This window comes from Lipotes vexillifer, unplaced genomic scaffold (assembly GCF_000442215.2).
Source record: "Lipotes vexillifer unplaced genomic scaffold, Lipotes_vexillifer_v1.1 scaffold61, whole genome shotgun sequence".
Lineage (NCBI taxonomy): Eukaryota > Metazoa > Chordata > Mammalia > Artiodactyla > Lipotidae > Lipotes > Lipotes vexillifer.
Genome location: NW_006787051.1, coordinates 84,831 through 101,367, shown reverse-complemented (window position 1 = coordinate 101,367; position 16,537 = coordinate 84,831). Strand labels below are relative to the sequence as shown.

At 42.6% G+C, this 16,537-nt stretch overlaps 2 protein-coding genes across 3 annotated transcripts; both read right to left on the bottom strand.

Moving 5' to 3' along the window:
* Positions 1-3,223: 3,223 nt before the first annotated feature.
* Positions 3,224-4,568, bottom strand: LOC103070642 (olfactory receptor 52E5-like). Its single transcript, XM_082931157.1, is given in 3 exon segments — positions 3,224-3,323; positions 3,662-3,782; positions 3,785-4,568. Coding segments are annotated over 3 exon segments (1,005 nt in total).
* Positions 4,569-8,569: 4,001 nt separating this feature from the next.
* LOC103077826 (tripartite motif-containing protein 6) lies at positions 8,570-16,016 on the bottom strand. Of its 2 annotated transcripts, none has more exons than XM_007459798.1 (7): positions 15,533-16,016; positions 14,944-15,039; positions 14,049-14,279; positions 11,507-11,529; positions 9,682-9,782; positions 9,373-9,399; positions 8,570-9,157 (listed from the first exon to the last, which is right to left on the bottom strand). In XM_007459798.1, exons 1-7 carry the CDS (start codon positions 15,953-15,955, stop codon positions 8,595-8,597), a joined length of 1,464 nt encoding a protein of 487 aa, XP_007459860.1. In that variant the 5' UTR covers positions 15,956-16,016; the 3' UTR covers positions 8,570-8,594. The 2 variants fall into 2 exon arrangements, with proteins under 2 accessions (XP_007459860.1, XP_007459861.1); XM_007459799.1 differs by having other exon boundaries at positions 8,595-9,157; positions 14,049-14,273; positions 15,533-15,955.
* Between the last annotated feature and the right edge of the window lie 521 nt (positions 16,017-16,537).

Sequence of the window (16,537 nt, the reverse complement as noted above, 5' to 3'; positions counted from 1 at the left end):
CTTGCATTGACTAATTCAATATATGTTGGGTTGTGTAGGGCTCTGCCTTTGTTATTTACAATCTGAAGCCTGAAAAACTTCAGAAAACTACAAAACTATCCAATTGAAGTCTAACTATGCAGCTCACTCCTCGAAAATGTAATAGGAAAAATAGATTTATGTAGCAAATGTGCCTGATGTCTCACTCTTGACTCTGGTCACTATTAATTAAATGATCATTAGTAATTTATCTTTTTGCTCAATTGCCTAATCTGCAAGATTGGGAATAATGATAATTCATGGGCTATTTTGAACATAATCTCTTTGAAAGTAGTTTACTTCTTGGTAACTACCTATGCTAACCACTACTGTGCTAATCACACATAAAGCACTCGATAACTAATTTTTGGTTGAAAAATGAAGAAATGAATAAATGTTACTATTATATATCGTCCTTAGTCAAACATTGCTAATGTAACATCTTATAAAATACTGAGATTAAAAAAATACCGAGATATACTCTATCCTTATGAATACTTGACTCATGCCATTGATTTGATATTGACTCTTCAATGTCAATGGAGAAAAGAAAATCAGAGTATAAACTGTTATATATCTTTTATTTTTTAAAGTAATCATTAAAATCCCCACGTGCCTCATGATCATGAAGTACACTATTTTCTTTTTTAAGCTATCCCCTGACCCTCCGCTAGCATTGGAGATCCCAGGAGTTTTCTGATATCAAAGTTGTCAGTTTCCTTTCAAACACCAAGCAGAAGTTAACTGGAATCACTTCAGTATTGCTATTCTGGTTAATAGCCACAAGGAGGCACTGTTGAGTTGCCAACAAGGAAGCATTTATTTACTCCTGGCAGTAATGCCCTGCTGTTTAGACTCCCTGACTGCCAGCCTTGATGTCCCTGCCAGTCTGTGACCTAGGCCTCTGAGGTCACAGCTCCCATCATTAACACCCATATGCTTAGAATATATCTGAAGCATATCAGATGACTGTGTACCAAGAGGCTCCCAAACTCTACTTTATGATATGTGGAATTTTATTTCCTCAACAATATTTAGGTCTTTGTTTTGAGCATTGGTCACCAGGATAGATTTCTTTTTCCTCTAGATATTTAAATCCCAGGTAACCTGTCGCTCTCTCTTGCTACTGGGTCTTGATTTAAATTTGCTCTGTTCCTGAATACTGTTCAATGGTTTCAGATCTTTTTTTCTCAAAAGAATCTGTGTTGCTCATGCAAATTTCTCATGCAAATTCAACAAACCTGCAAACCAGGGAGTGAGGTGGTAGGCCCCACCCTCCCCTTCTCTTGTTCTTAATACACCTTCTTCCAGTATAGTTGGACCATAGTCAGACTATAATAGTAAAGTGACTCTAAACAGATTTTCTCAGTTAAATTGACAAAACATCTACAGTCTACTAATTTCAAATGCATTAATTAATACTAAATCTAGTCAACCAAGTCTGTGCTAATAGGATTTTTTTTTTTTTTTTTTTTGCGGTACGCGGGCCTCTCACTGCTGTGGCCTCTCCCGTTGTGGAGCACAGGCTCCGGACGCGCAGGCTCAGCGGCCACGGCTCACGGGCCTAGCCGCTCCGCGGCACGTGGGATCTTCCCGGACCGGGGCACGAACCCGTGTCCCCTGCATCGGCAGGCGGACTCTCAACCACTGCGCCACCAGGGAAGCCCTAGGACATTTTTAATACTGTTGGAACTTCATGGCAGAGTTGAATCTGCCCTTTAAGATCTGGCTCTTTGAGTAATCTTGCCCCCCGCCCCACCCCGTCTCCTTTATCTCTATGTAGACTCACCCCAAAGCCTGTCTTAGGCCTATTGTGTCCAATTCCTTGAAGCACCTGCCCTGGGCTTGACAATGCTGTGAGAACGTGTGGTCCTCTTTAGCCTCTCACCTTAGAACCAGGGCAGGGAGCCGCCCTTCAGTATGTAGCTTGTCTGCTCCTTAGAACTCTAAGGGCTTGACTTCTATGGAACTAGAGATCCACTGTAGACACTGTCTGTCAACTCTACACTTAGGCACTTCAATACCATCAGTAAAAGAATGTTTACTGAGCCCCTTCATGTGCCAAAATTGTGCTAGTTATTGTGAGGAATGACAACTGGTGTATCGGTCCCTACATCCTTTACAAATCCCTATAACAAATTGGTAGCATCTATCCCTGTGTATACCCACTTTGAGTCAAGCTTCTCATAATTGTGTTGCCATTTGCAATGATTTAGAGAATCTGTATTTTCTCTATTTTCTGATTTTGTCATCAGGATAATGTTAATTTTCTAAATAATTGTGAAAGCTTTGCAAATGTTTTAATATTGCAAAACAGTTAATATAGTATAAGAAACATGAAAAGTTATCATGGTCTACCATCTTACTTGGAAGAAAATCTGCAATGACTTTTTTTGTCATCTTCCTTCATATTTTGATGTGTTTAGTTTTTTTCTAAATCTTGTTTGTGTCAATATTGTAATTTCTATTTAGAAACTGATCATTCGGTCATTTTTCTTTATAAATTTTCACAAAGTATCATTTTTTTCCGTTCACTTCCTCTCTTAGTTTACATTACTATTACTTTAGCCCTATTCTCTGTATATTCCTTGCTCATTCTACCTTAAACTTCAGCCAGGGTCCCATTTCCAATTAGAAGCCAACTTCATTTTTGAAGCTCCTAGAATACCCAAAGAAATCAATCAATATCCTATCTAGCTTCCATACTCAAATGACAATGACTTTATATTATGTCTGCAGTCATTCTATTTCATTCTGCCCTGAAGCTCACCCTAACCAGAACCGCAAGGCATGAGGTTTCACTGAGTCCTCAAGCCCAGAGAAAGCCCTCTTAACTCTTCCAGCTTTATAGTTTTCTAAATGAAATGCTCTGACCAAGGTAAGGGCTGAGTCCCTGAAGACCCCCAAGCAATGGGGTCATCTGGAGCTGGAGACCTCACTTCATACCAGTGACTGTATAGTAGGATTGGATTTAGTAAGTTAAATCTACATGCACCAGAAGTAACAACCACACTAGAAATACATGTGTTTATTTGTTGTCAAACCTTTTTACGTTTCAGAAGCTGCAAAGATTTTCACAACAGTTTTTTTTTTTTTGAGTTATTTTATTGGTAAGGATACCGAAGCTCAAAGAGCTCTAAGTGACATTCTCACGTACATCTTCCAGTCAAGACCAGAGCCTGAATTTAAACCTGTATCTCATGACTCATTGTGCATTTCTCTTCCCATTATATTCTGCTTGGTTTTCATGAAATTCATCATTTTTATAGTCATGAACTTCAGCTTCTGACATGTGAATGATGAGAATCCCCATGAGAAAGAAAAGTATTTAAGGTAGTTACTGGGGCCACTTTTTCAAATCTTTTTCTCACCTTAGGAATTTTGTAGTATCAGTGGTGCTTAAATGTGAGAATTATTTGTTGTACTTTTCCTGTGGCAAAAAATAGAGTGATTATTTTGGAATCTTTGAGCTCTGCCTTCTAATGTGGTGTACATTATGACTAATGAGGAAAATGTGATAGAGGATTTTAACAAAAATATTCCAGTGTTTACTTCTGTTTTGATCTTATCATTCCACTGAATGATCATGGAAGATCCTCTTGGGGTTAAATATCAATAGCTTTTAGGGTTAAGCATCCTAAGTGCCCGCTCTCTTATCTGTTTTGTCCTGACCCCATAGATTACAGGGTTAAGGGTAGGGGGAAAAACCACATATAGATTGGCCAGAAGTATGTGGATATAATGAGGGATGTTGTGGCCAAAGCAGGTGTCATGAGGAAGAAGAGTGCTGGCAGGTAGAAGGCCAATATTAAGGAGACATGGGAACCAAATGTCCTGAGTGCCTTGAGGCGGGCATCCCAGGACGGGAGGTAGAAGACTGCCCTGAGGATTTGGACATAGGAAAATCCAATCACAGAAAGGTCAATATATCCCATGGGAAAAACCATCAAGCCATAGATAACACTGACCTTAATACTGGCACAAGCCAACTTTGCCAAACCCAGGGGTTCACCATAGGTGTGGGGGATGATCTGGGCATCACAGAAAGGAAGGCTTAGGATAAGGACTCTAAAAGGAGACACACACACCAAAGTCCAGACCATGATGACTATGCCCAGGATGGCTATCACCTTATTGGTGAGTATCATGCTGTATCTCAGGAGGTTGCAGACGGCAATGTAGCGGTCTATGGCCACGACTGTCAGCACCGCAGACTCCAGGCCAGTGCATATATGGATTGTGTACATTGTGATGCAAGCACCAAACACAATCTCCCTGAGATTGAACCAGAAAACACCCAGCATCTTGGGGATGGTGGCTGTAGACAGGCCAAGGTCAGTGCAGGCCAACATGGCCAGGAAGTAAAACATAGGCTGGTGGAGGCTGCGTTCAGTCTGGATCATAAACAGGATGGTGACATTTCCCATGAGGGTTATTAGATACATTGCAGAGAAGGGGAAGCCAGTCCAGATGTTCACATTTTCCAGCCCTGGAATCCCTATCAGAAGGAAGGAAGAAGGATGGAACTGTATATTGTTGGGGTGCAGCATATCTGTGGGAATTGGTTATAGACACATTTTTTGCAGTTTTCTTGCTTCCAGCGAGAGAACATAACCTCTTTCAGAGCATGTTGCCTAGTTTCTGGAGGAATAGAAAATCTATTCTTTAATTCCATAATACAGCAGAGGAGACCTAGAGAGTGAATATGAGCCAGAGTTAAAAAGACACTCTCACTTCAAAGTATTTGCCTCACCTACATAGAAAACCATGTAGAAAATTTCCCAAAACAGCAATTCTGCACTTCACTTCTTATGTCTTTTTTCCCTTCAGTCTCTAAGGAAGAACCTACATATGGCTATAAAATAACAAATATTTATTACTTATATCTGTTAATCATGATGTAAAGCCTAAGCAAGATGGTGTGTGTGTGTGTGTGTTTGTGTGTGTGTGTGTGTGTGTAAAATCACAGGACTTAGATTGAGGTTGATGGTTTAGGGGAATGATACATTCTTGCAAAATAGCCCTGAAAATTAAGAAGATGGTATGTGGATGAATAAACAACAAGTTCCTACTGTATAGCATGGAGAACTATATTTAATATCCTGTGATAAACTATAATGGAAAAGAATATGAAAAAGAATATATATGTGTAACTGAGTCACTTTGCTGTACAGCAGAAATTAACACAACATTGTAAATCAACTATACGTCAATAAAATTTTAAGAAAAAGAACAAGGAATTGCTAAGTGAAAAACAAAAACGAAGATGGTACGTGGGAGGGAACCCAGTAAAGGTGGTGGATTGAATAGCTGGTGTTGGGATCTGAGCTAAGGAATGGAATTAAGAAATTTTGACATATTGGGAGACTATTCTATAATTCCAGCAGAACAATAGTCTCTCTCAGAACTACAAAGTCTTATTACTTTTCCCTTCTAGCACCCATCACCAAATATTTCTTAGCTCAGATTTAATGACATACTATCCAGAGAGCCTTCCCCAGTTGGCTTATTTCATTATTTATTCTTTTCATTATTTTCCAGAGGTCTATTTATCTTGCTGTTACATTAGTTATCATTGGGTATCAGTGGTTCTTTTTTTTTTTTTTTTTTTGCGGTACGCGGGCCTCTCACTGTTGTGGCCTCTCCCGTTGCGGAGCACAGGCTCCGGACGCGCAGGCTCAGCGGCCATGGCTCACGGGTCCAGCCGCTCCGCGGCATGTGGGATCTTCCCGGACCGGGGCACGAACCCGTGTCCCCGGCATCGGCAGGCGGACTCTCAAGCACTGCGCCACCAGGGAAGCCCATCAGTGGTTCTTAAAGAGTAGTCCCTGGGCCATGGTTATCAGCATTATCTGGTAATTTATTATAAATGCTAATTATTAGACACTACACCAGATCTCTGGGGCTGGGACATAGTAATACGATATTGAACCCTCCAGGTGATTCTGATGCTCATTCTAGTTTAAAAAAACACTGCTAAATTTTTACCATTAGGGTATAACCTCTTTGAGGTCAAAATCAGTGTCAGATTTATCTCCATGGTATACTTTATATAGTGATAGGCAGTGATCAGCAATAATTAGCAAATGAAAGTTAAAAGTTTACTGGAAGCAATCTTTCCAGTTATTGTATCCAAGGTCCTAGATAAATACAAACTGGGTTATAGAATAGTGTGCAGAAGGATTTTGGAGGAGACCTCTGAGGAATTATACTTGTAAAAAACTAGTAATGTATGATTGGGTCAAAGGAGAAGCTGACTCACCATGAGGCTGCGTCTGGGGCCTCCATGATACTATGGGAAGCTCCTGTGCTGGAATGGCCCTTCTGTGTTATCCCATAATGAGGCAAGGAAGCCAGTTATTTGTACTCCCATGGTATCCTGTCATTGGCGGAGGATTACCCTGTGTGATAGGACAAAACTTTGGATAAGGTAGTTCCTTGGGTCTGAGGACAATTCCAACAGCTGGGAGATAGGTACATAGGTCCTGAAAAGCAGATCTGGGAGATGTATCCCAGGGTATATACTACAGATGGCATTGTGCTTCTACTCTCTGGGCGGTATCTTCTCCTTCAGTCTTGGGAAACTTACTCTCTTCTTAATCATTTGTCTGCATTTAAACCTTACACCTTACTTTGTCTTCTTTCTCTACCCGCAAATGTTTTCTTGTGTCACAGGCAAAGCTTTACTTTGCTCCTAGATATGGCTTGGAATAAAATTCATGTTTACCCTTAGTTAAACAAAAAATTCTTCTTAGATATAATCCCCACTCCCAAGGCACACACACACATGCAGTCATGCACACACACACACACACATTTTGATATACTGCAGAAAGGCTTAACAAATCTTGGTTCATTCCAAGCAACTTGCCTTAGAATGCATGCTCTGTTTTTGCTTTTTCTGGACTTGAGACTGAATCTCATGCAGTCCTCACGACTCCATCTTTCCTGTCATCTGGAGACCAGAAATAACTAAAAATTTTTGCATGTGGCATGCAAACTGGAGAATAAGAAATCCCTCATTTATTAACATCCTTTTGATCTTCATAAAACGTTCTTGTCTCTCAGCTTACGCGGACCTCTCACTGTTGTGGCCTCTCCCGTTGTGGAGCACAGGCTCCGGATGCGCAGGCTCAGCGGCCATGGCTCATGGGCCCAGCCGCTCTGCGGCATGTGGGATCTTCCCAGACCGGGGCACAAACCCGTGTCCCATGCGTTGGCAGGCAGACTCTCAACCACTGCGCCACCAGGGAAGCCCCTACATTATATTTTGAACTAAGTCTTCAAAATGTGGTGTGTATTTTATATGTACGGCACATCTCAATTCAGACTAGGCATGTCTGAAGTGTTCAACAGCCACCGGAGCCTCTTGGCTATCATAGTGGACAGCCAGATCTTGATATTCAACTCCTTGATATTCATTCCATCCTTACAGCCCCCTCATCATAATTTCTTTTACAGTTAGCTCAAAAAGCATATAGCATCCCTCTCCCAAAGGCAAAGTGCTCATGCACAAGCTGGTCATGTTTGATCATAAAGAAAAGGAGGTATGGAGAAGCTAGAAGAAATCATTCTCTTCCTAAAAGTGCTTCATATTGATTATTTTCTTTTTACATTTTCCTCCCATTCTGACAGAAAAATCTGTATTGATCATTTTCCTCTTCTCCCGTTTTTACTTCAGTGTGTTTAGATTTTTGTTTTTCAATCACTACCTTAGATTTTTAAGATCCATGAAGTTTGTAGTAAAAACTGAAGTTAGAATCTTTTTTTTAAATTGAATTTAAAGCCACCCAAATTATTATAATGGATTTTAGCACTCAATCCTATATGTACTTACACAAAAAAACAGCAGTTTCTTTGCCCACGTATTGCATTCTATAAAACCTGACGATGTTACAAGAATGTAAAATTACAGGTCAATTTCTTTCATAAACAGAGATAAAAACAAAACCTAAACGTATGAGCTCAACGTATGAGCAAAAACAAATCCAGTATTGCATATGAAGATAAATAGTGGTTTATTCCAGAAATCCGTGTTAGATTTAAAAATGGAAATAAATCAATGTATTCCAAGAACAGAATAAAAATGACGTGTGATTATCTTAATAATTACACTGACAATATATGTTGAAATTCAACTTTCCACTCAGTACAAAAACTGACATCAAATTAATAGAAGAGAATTTCCTAAATTTGATTCCATGCATCAACAAAGAAAAATCTCCACCAAATGCCATGCTTAATGGTAAAATGTTGAGGGAACAGTTCTGAGCTTTCTGAGATGCTCTTCCCAGGTTATAATCCTCAAATTTGGCTCGAATAAAATTTTCCAATTCTTTCTTAAAAAAAAAAAGGGAAAAATGTTGACAGCTACCCCTCACCCATCTCAAGATCTGTAATTAATCTGTCAAGGATGTTCACTGTCACCGCTGGGTTTCTCAGCTCTAGCACTGAGTAAATGTTCAACAGGAAAGGAGTGAGAACACGGGAAAATCGGAGGTAAGAAAGGAGAAACTGCGATGCAGAAGAGCCTCGGAGTAGAGGGTACGGCTCAGATGGTGGGAACAGCAGAAAGTTCAAGAGCTTGGGCGGCGCAGGGTCATCGGGACTACACAGTTGCAAGGATTAAAATACGGACAAAGGGTGGTAGGAAAGTAATACTTAGAGAAGGTGTAGATGGGGAAGCCGTGGTTGGTGACATTGTAAAAGGAGACCGTGCCGGCCTCATAGTCTAAGAACACCCCAATTCGGCGAGGGGGCACCATCATGGAGAGGAGCAAGGAGGTGGACGATTCCTCGTAGGCTCTGTATTCGTGCTTATGATGTAACCCAATCACCCAGTATCCACTTTGAGGCTGGTATCGGGAGTAAACATTCCGACTGTTCGCAAACTGGTTGAAAGAGAACGTAGGTCCCGTTGAATCACTGCACACCCCCAGGATCCAGTCAGTCTTCTTGGCCACATCTACCTCCCAGTAATGCTTTCCTGAGGAGAAGTGCCGAGAGCCCAGGACACCACAGCCATAGTGCTCTTCCAGATGAGACCCAGACAGCTGAGTGCCCACAAATCTCACCTGCCTCCGGTTCTTAGACAGGACGAGATTTAAATTAGCCGTGTGTGGATTCAGAGTCACGTCCACTGTGAGAGAAAGGTACAGCATCAGCAGATGAGAATGGGTATGTGGGTCTTAGGACTCTGAGAAGAGGAAGCGAGGATATGGGTGGGAGGAATTGGAGCTAGGTGGTGGGGGGCTGGGGGGAAATAGCAACACCTCATACCTGAGAGTGTGTGTGTGGGTATGTTTGGCAAGGATAAGAACATGTCAGCTCAAAGAGGCCACAGTTTCTACTTACCCCAGTAGCTCTGGACATCTGTCAGCTCTGTAATGATAAAGAGTCAATCACATTATATAGAACCATCAGTCTCAGGTCTGCTGTCTCCCCCTTACCTGGCTGAGAGGTGTGGAAGGGAATTCTATAAGGATGTGAACCGGCCATTTCATTCCTTCAGTATGACCTGCATCTTCTTCAGCACATTGTGTCCCTCCCTCTTTGATCTCTTTCTCTGACACTATTCCCAAATACCAACCATACCCTTCATTCTTTTTATTTCCTATACTACCATGATCCCTCATCCAAATGCTGTTCCCTGAAACTCCTCACCTCTAAACACTCGCAGCATCTTTTTCAGATCTGGGGCTCGAAACATACTCTTCAGCTTGGTGGGGAGAGCTTCTGGCTTCTTCAGGGTCCAGAGCTCACTCCTAGAGAGAACAGACATTATGAATCTTCAACACTGCTAACCTTGGGTGTCTCTAACACCTGTCTCCTTCATCTCCCAGGCCCACTGGTGAACTTCAGCACTCTTTCTTGAAGAAAATTAGCATCATTCTGCAAAGACCTCTGGCATAGGAGCCAGAAGAACTGGACTAAAAACTAGCTTCTCACCATCTGTGTACACACTGATAAGATTTTCATTCTTTTTTTATTGGCTGTGTAGTATCTGTCTCTCTCTCTCTTTCTCTCTCTTTTATGTATATATATATATATATATATATATATATATATATATATATATATATATACACACCACATCTTCTTTATCTGTTCATCTGTTGAGGGGCACTTATGTCGCTTCCACATCTTGGCTATCATAAATAGTGCTGTGATGAATACTGGGGTGAATATATCTTTTGTACAGAACAGGGAATATAGCCAATATTTTATAATAACTTTAAATGGAGTATAATCTATAAAAGTATTGAATCACTATGTTGTACATCTGAAACTAATATACTCTTGTAAATCAACTATATATACATCAATTTAAAAAAAAGTTGATAGGATTTATCCCACAAAGCCTCATTTTTGTTCCTTTGTTTGGTTTGTTGTTTTGTAAAATACAATAATTTTCCCTTCTTTCTCTGCATCCTAGAGACTGTATAATATTAAATAAAATAATGGCTGGGAAATCCTTTGCTACCTCTAAAAAAGATACAAAATACTTAAAGTGTCAGCACCCTCTTAGAGGGCCTACAGGTATCTGTGTTGACAGGCAGGACATCAGGACCTGCTGCTAGGGCTTTCAGAGTATCAGGTTGAAGGGCTCGCTTAGAAGAGTCTGTGATTTAGGTCTCAAGGTCTTGCAGAGGCCTAGGGAGAAAGACCTTCAGAACAGCCTCTTAGGATTCTCGGTCTCTGGGAACATCACGCCAGTTGGAGAAAGGAAACGTCCTCACCTCCAAACTGAGAATAAAGACTTCCGAAGGGACAACAGGCTCCAAAGATCATGTGTTCATGAGGCGCTTCAAGGTACCAGGTATGTGGGCTACTTTAGGGGTCACCTTGATGAAAGAAATTCTAGAGTAGGTGATAGAGAAGAGAACATGTTTTTGTTCCAGGGCCAAAGCCACTCTTTTCAAGACCTCGGGTCTATATTTTTACTGGAATTGAGAAAAATGGAAGACTGAGGAGAACTAGGTAGCAAGGCATGGCCTGTTCCAAAGCCAAGGGGGATAGAGAAATTTAAGCAGCTGTCCCAAGAGCTGATTTCTGGACCTTGGAAAAAAAAGCAAATGGGAAATTTCCCTCTGATAAAGTATGTGGGCAAAGAAAATCCCTGCGTATTTTGAGGTAGCTATGAGCTACTAGAATCAGGACTGGAAGCAGGTACAGAGGTTGTGGAAAAGGAGTTCCATCACGAGGTACGTGGGGAGTCAGTGATATGGTAATCCTTGATTCTTAAGAACACTACTGTCCCAATTTGTGACCTTCTGCCACTCAAATTCTCCTACCATTGAAACCAAGTCATTCCCTTTACTTTGGGGGACCCCAAATTCTCATGAGAAGCAACTCAAGACACCACAGTCCTAAATCTTCCCTGCTTTGTGATTTTTTTTTTTTTCCTTTCCCACTGACCACAAGATAACTCTATGGGTACAGGAGTCTTTTGTCAACCCAAGGGAACCACGTCATGTTCTACACATACCTTTTCGCGACATCGCTCACATCCTAGGAAAGAAAGAGACAGGTTAAGTCAAGGGTAATAGGCCTTGTCCTCTACTACAGCCTCATCCATGTCCCTCATCCCATTCTCACCACCCCATGATGATAGAGGTAGAGATGATCCAATATGGAGGCCACAAAGTAGAGATAAGATCTCAAAGCAGACTCTCCCTGAGACCCTATGTAGGGATGTCAGAAAGTGATTCAATTCATTCATTAGTACCTTTATTTTTACAACAGTGTGTGTGTGTGTGTGTGTGTGTGTGTGTGTGTGTGTGTGTGGTGTTATATATGTACCTCATCTTTTATTTGCCAGGCACTGTGCCTGCTTCTAGATGCTCTCACATGACTAAGTCCTGATTTCTGTCCTCGAGATGCTCACATTCTGGTTGCTGAGGACACAAGGGCCATAAAATGTGGTTGTTTCTCAAATGCCACCTCCCCTAACCCTCTAGGCTACCTTTTCTGACTTTGTGTATTTTTCTTGATTTCAACACACACATGTGTTGATGATTCCTAAATCTGTACTTCTGCTTACATCTCTTTTATATACTCCAGCACATAAGCCACGGGCACCACAAATTCAAGATATCTGAAAGAAAACTTACCTTTCCTGCAACCATGAGGTCTCTTCTGTTATCTTCCAATCTTCCTCAATGATCCCAGCATCCAGTCACCAAATGTAGACAAAGTACCATCCTAAAAACTACCTGACATCCCATCTTAGACCAAGCCAGTGCATTTCACACCCTTACTGCTCTTTATCGTCATCACTGCCACTGCCTGCCTCATTTGAGTAGAATTGTCTGATGGCCTCAGAATTGGTCTTCCTAACTTCTGCTCTATGCACCTCAATGCAGCAGAAGAAAAGGCCAATGGTTTGATCTTTGTAACATAGGAATAACTATTTTCATGGTATTGGAGCTATTTTTGGTTGTATTTGACAAAAACACAACTCAAACTGGCTTGCATATGTAAAGTGGTAGAGGTGGATCCAGGATTGTATCAATCTTAAGGCATACTTGTAATAAGGAACTTAAATGATCAAATCAGGGTGACACTTCATGCCTCTTCCTCTTAGCTTTATTCTCAGGGTTCACATTTTGAAACTTGAAAGCTGCAGGCTTGCATCCAGCTGTCAAATCTTAATGGGTAACAATGTCAAACAAATATGGAAAAGAGAAGGAGGAAGTGTCTGTGATGGGCAAGTTCTGGAAAAACTGACTGTGAGATAACACTCTAGTTAAAATGACCATTGGGAAGTCATACTAACTAGTGGGTAGAAGAGTCTAGACAGGTGCCTGGACTATAGCTATTATATAAATTGATGATCCATTTGCACTTATGAAGCAATTTTTCCAGTTTGAAGAGACTTGTAAAGGGGCTAGAACAAGTGAGGGAAGGAGCAAGCATCAGGGCAACCCAACATCAAAGATGAAGAAAAAAGCAAGAAGAATGAACTGAACTTGTGAAACCAGAAGCAGTGAATGAGGAAAATCTCCAACAGGTGGAAAATAACTACCCCATGACCCCAATACTAGGGCCCAAGTATAAGTAAAGAAATTATTATTCCACCTGGAAAGGGAGCAAGAGGAAAGCAAGAAAGCAAACAGAAAATAAGGAAGAGCCTGAAGGTTCCAGAATGTCACAAGGTACATCCTGCTTCAACTTAATAGTCACACTATTCACTCTATGAAGCCAACAGCTGCTCAGATTTCAACCTCAGTTCAAACCTCTCCATCAAATCTCTTTGGATTTGACAGCTTGTACCCTCCCAATCCACATACACACACAGACCAGAGCTCATTGTCTGTGCCTCAAAAATCCTGTTCAAACTTCTATTACAACATGTTCAATGATTCTGCCCTAGAGAAGAAAGTGAAGCAAAGAAGGGCTGGTAATTACATAAAAATTCTCTAAGTACTTGAGTTTGGTATGTGTTTGCCTGTGACTAAGCTGAGTGAAAAGCACCTGACCAATCCCAACGTGGCATCAGAGACGACAGGTACCTAATGGCCAGTGATTCTCAACATGGGGAGGGAGGATAAGTTCTCCCCAGGGTCATTTGGCAATGTCTGGAGGGTTTTTTTGTTGTCACAGCTAGTGGGATGCTACTGGCATCTAGACGGTAGAGGCCAGGGATGCTGCTGAACATCTTACAATGCACAGGGCGGGCCCCTCACAGCAAAGAATCTTCTAGCCCAAAAGGTCAATAGTACCAAGATTGAGAAATGCTGCAGTAAAACATCACTCGATCTTTTACATTGTGTCAAATGAACTTTTGGACTATCCTTTATACATAAGAAATAAAAATGAGACATTCCTTTAGCATTTGTACTTTTAATTATCCTATGCTTTATCCATCAACTTTGAACTGTGTAATAGGAAAGAGGCACTACAGGGTCAAAGGAAATTTTTTTCTTTCCCCCACCAAGATAAGGGGTCCCACATCAGAAGGGAAGGGAAGGAAAGTTAGTCTCTCTTTGCCTCGACCGTCAGACCTCGGGCTCCTTTGCGATTCCTACCTGCAGCAGCTCCGTTGTTGACCCCTGACACCGGCGCTCCAGGTCTGAGATGAGCTCTCTCAGGGACTGGCTCTGCTGCATCAGCTCACCCTCAGCTTCTGCGATGATGTTCAGCCCCTTCCTCTCCTCCTCCTCCAGCTTCTTCAGCTGCCGCTGCTCCTCTCTGTCCAGGATGCTCCTCAACTGATCAAACTGCTTCTGGATCCTGTGTCTCTCAGGTTCCATCTGATTCTTCAGGAACATGGAAGAGAAAGAGTTTGCTAGTCTGTTGAGGGTCTCCTGTATAAGGGGTTGGGGAGGCAGGCTCTGTACTGCTTTCCTGGCAGGTCTCGCTCGGGGGGAATGAGCAAATGGGGGAGTAAGTCCTGCAGAACCTGCTCTTTTCTCCTATTCTCCCTTCAGCTCTTCTCAGACCATTGGCCCCAGGCTGTCTTATCTAGGCTTCTGAGATAGAGACTTTGATTCCTAGGTGGGATTTAGATTCCAAGCAGCCTCTCTGGCCTCTCAGGACTCACCATCAGCCTCCCCTTCCAGTTTTCAATACTGAGAGCGGCCTGTGCATGACCTCTTTTTCCAACTTTCAGAGCTCGAAACTATAGAACAAGGTCCAGAATCAGGAATTAATGGCTGCCAATGGCCATGGTTCCTCTCCCATGATTGTCTTCAAAAACCTAGATTCCCTTTGATATGTTCATTTTCTAACTCCCCCTTCTCTCTCCCTGGCTCTGCACCAAGAACATTACCCTTGTTTGGAAGGGTTGCAGTGAAGGACGAGGCAAAGGGAAGCTCTTCTAGCTAAATCAGGGAACAGACAGAACTAGGTCCCCTTTGCCCTCAGCTCCCACGCCCTGCCCTGATTCCCGTCCCAGGACACCTTCAGAAGAATCTCTCTTACCTTCCAGGATGCCCTCTTCTCTCTGATAACAGCTGTTAGTTTCTCAGCTTCCTGCTGCTCTTGCCTCAGCTTCTTCAGAGACTCCTGGAACTTCTCCTGGAAGAAACACATCAAGTCAAGCAGGATCAAGTGTCAAATTGTTTCAGTGCGGAGACATGGAATGAATGGGGGAGAGATTATTATGCTGACCTCAGGAGATGCCTGTCATGGAATGAAAAACTGAGAAGGTCAAAGTTATCTTTTATAAACAGGGGATAGAAACCACTGGGAATAGGCTGATTCTCTTTTCTCCAGGGGAAAGAACCTGACCATGAACCACTTTAAGTCCTTTACTCTCACTGCCAACATCCCTGAACTCAACCTGCCCTGCCCCCTACTGGCCCCAAGCAACATCCTCTACTCAAGCAGAAACAGTCATGAGCAGCGAGAAAGAGCTACAGTCTCTGCTCTTGGCCAGAGGGGCTTTTTCTAGGTTCATCCTCTACATAAATAGGTGGACTACAAAGAAATTAGATTAGAGCATAAAGAAAAGTTAATAATCTACCAAGGAGTCTGTTCCCACCTGCCTTCCCTCCATCTGGGCTCCCACCTGGTACTCCTGGGCCACCTCTTCCATGAGGAACGTGTGGTGACCACGGTGCTCCTGGGACCTCTCGCACAGCCAGCAAATGAGCTTCCCATCCTCCTTACAGAAGAGCTGGAGTTTCTCTCCGTGGTGCGCACAAAGAACCACCTTCAGCTGCTTCCCCAAGCCCAACACCACCTCCCTGAGCCTGTCCGCTATGTTGGCCAGGTGCCGATTGGGCCGCAGGTTCCCAGGCTGGTAGCTGGTCTGGCACACAGGACAGCTGCTCTCTTCTTCTTGGCCAATACCCAACTCCTTGCTATTCCCCGTGATGCAGGCTTGGCAGAAGCTGTGTCCACAGTCTATGCTCAGGGGTTCTGTCAGGAGCTCCAGGCAGATGGGGCAGGTCACTTCGTCCTGGATGTCCACCAGGACTGCTGAAGTCATTGTAGCCACTCTCCTGGCTCCGGCCTGCCCAGCCCTGACTTCTAAGGTGTTTCTTGTGTATAGAATCCTGGGTAGATGGCCAAAAAAAAGGGTTCAGGGTAAGAAATGAGGCAGACAAAGGCAGGCTGACTGTTCTGGATAAACAGGTCAAGCACCTGGGGTAACAAGAACTCCTCATTCTAACTTCAAGCATGTTCTTTGCCCCTGCTCACATTAGACAGCAATTTGCACTCTCATTAGAGCAATGATCACGGTTTCCTTTTACTCCTACTGGATGAAGGGACAATGATATGCTGGAGAGAAGTGGCCTTGGGTAGGCCACTGTCTGTTTAACCTTTTCTCAGCCCACCAAAACACATCCTCAATGTTCAAAGCACCAGAACATGCTGCTGCCTCAGGATTTTTGCACTTGCTGCTCCTGCTGCAAGGAAGCCCCTTCACCCTGGTATCTGCATGGCTCTCTGACTTCATTCAACTCTCTCCTTACATGTTTTATCCAAAGAGTTTGCTAAGGCATGGTCACCCACACCATCACTCTCAATAGACTTACCTGCTTGATTTTCCTTATCACCACCTAATATG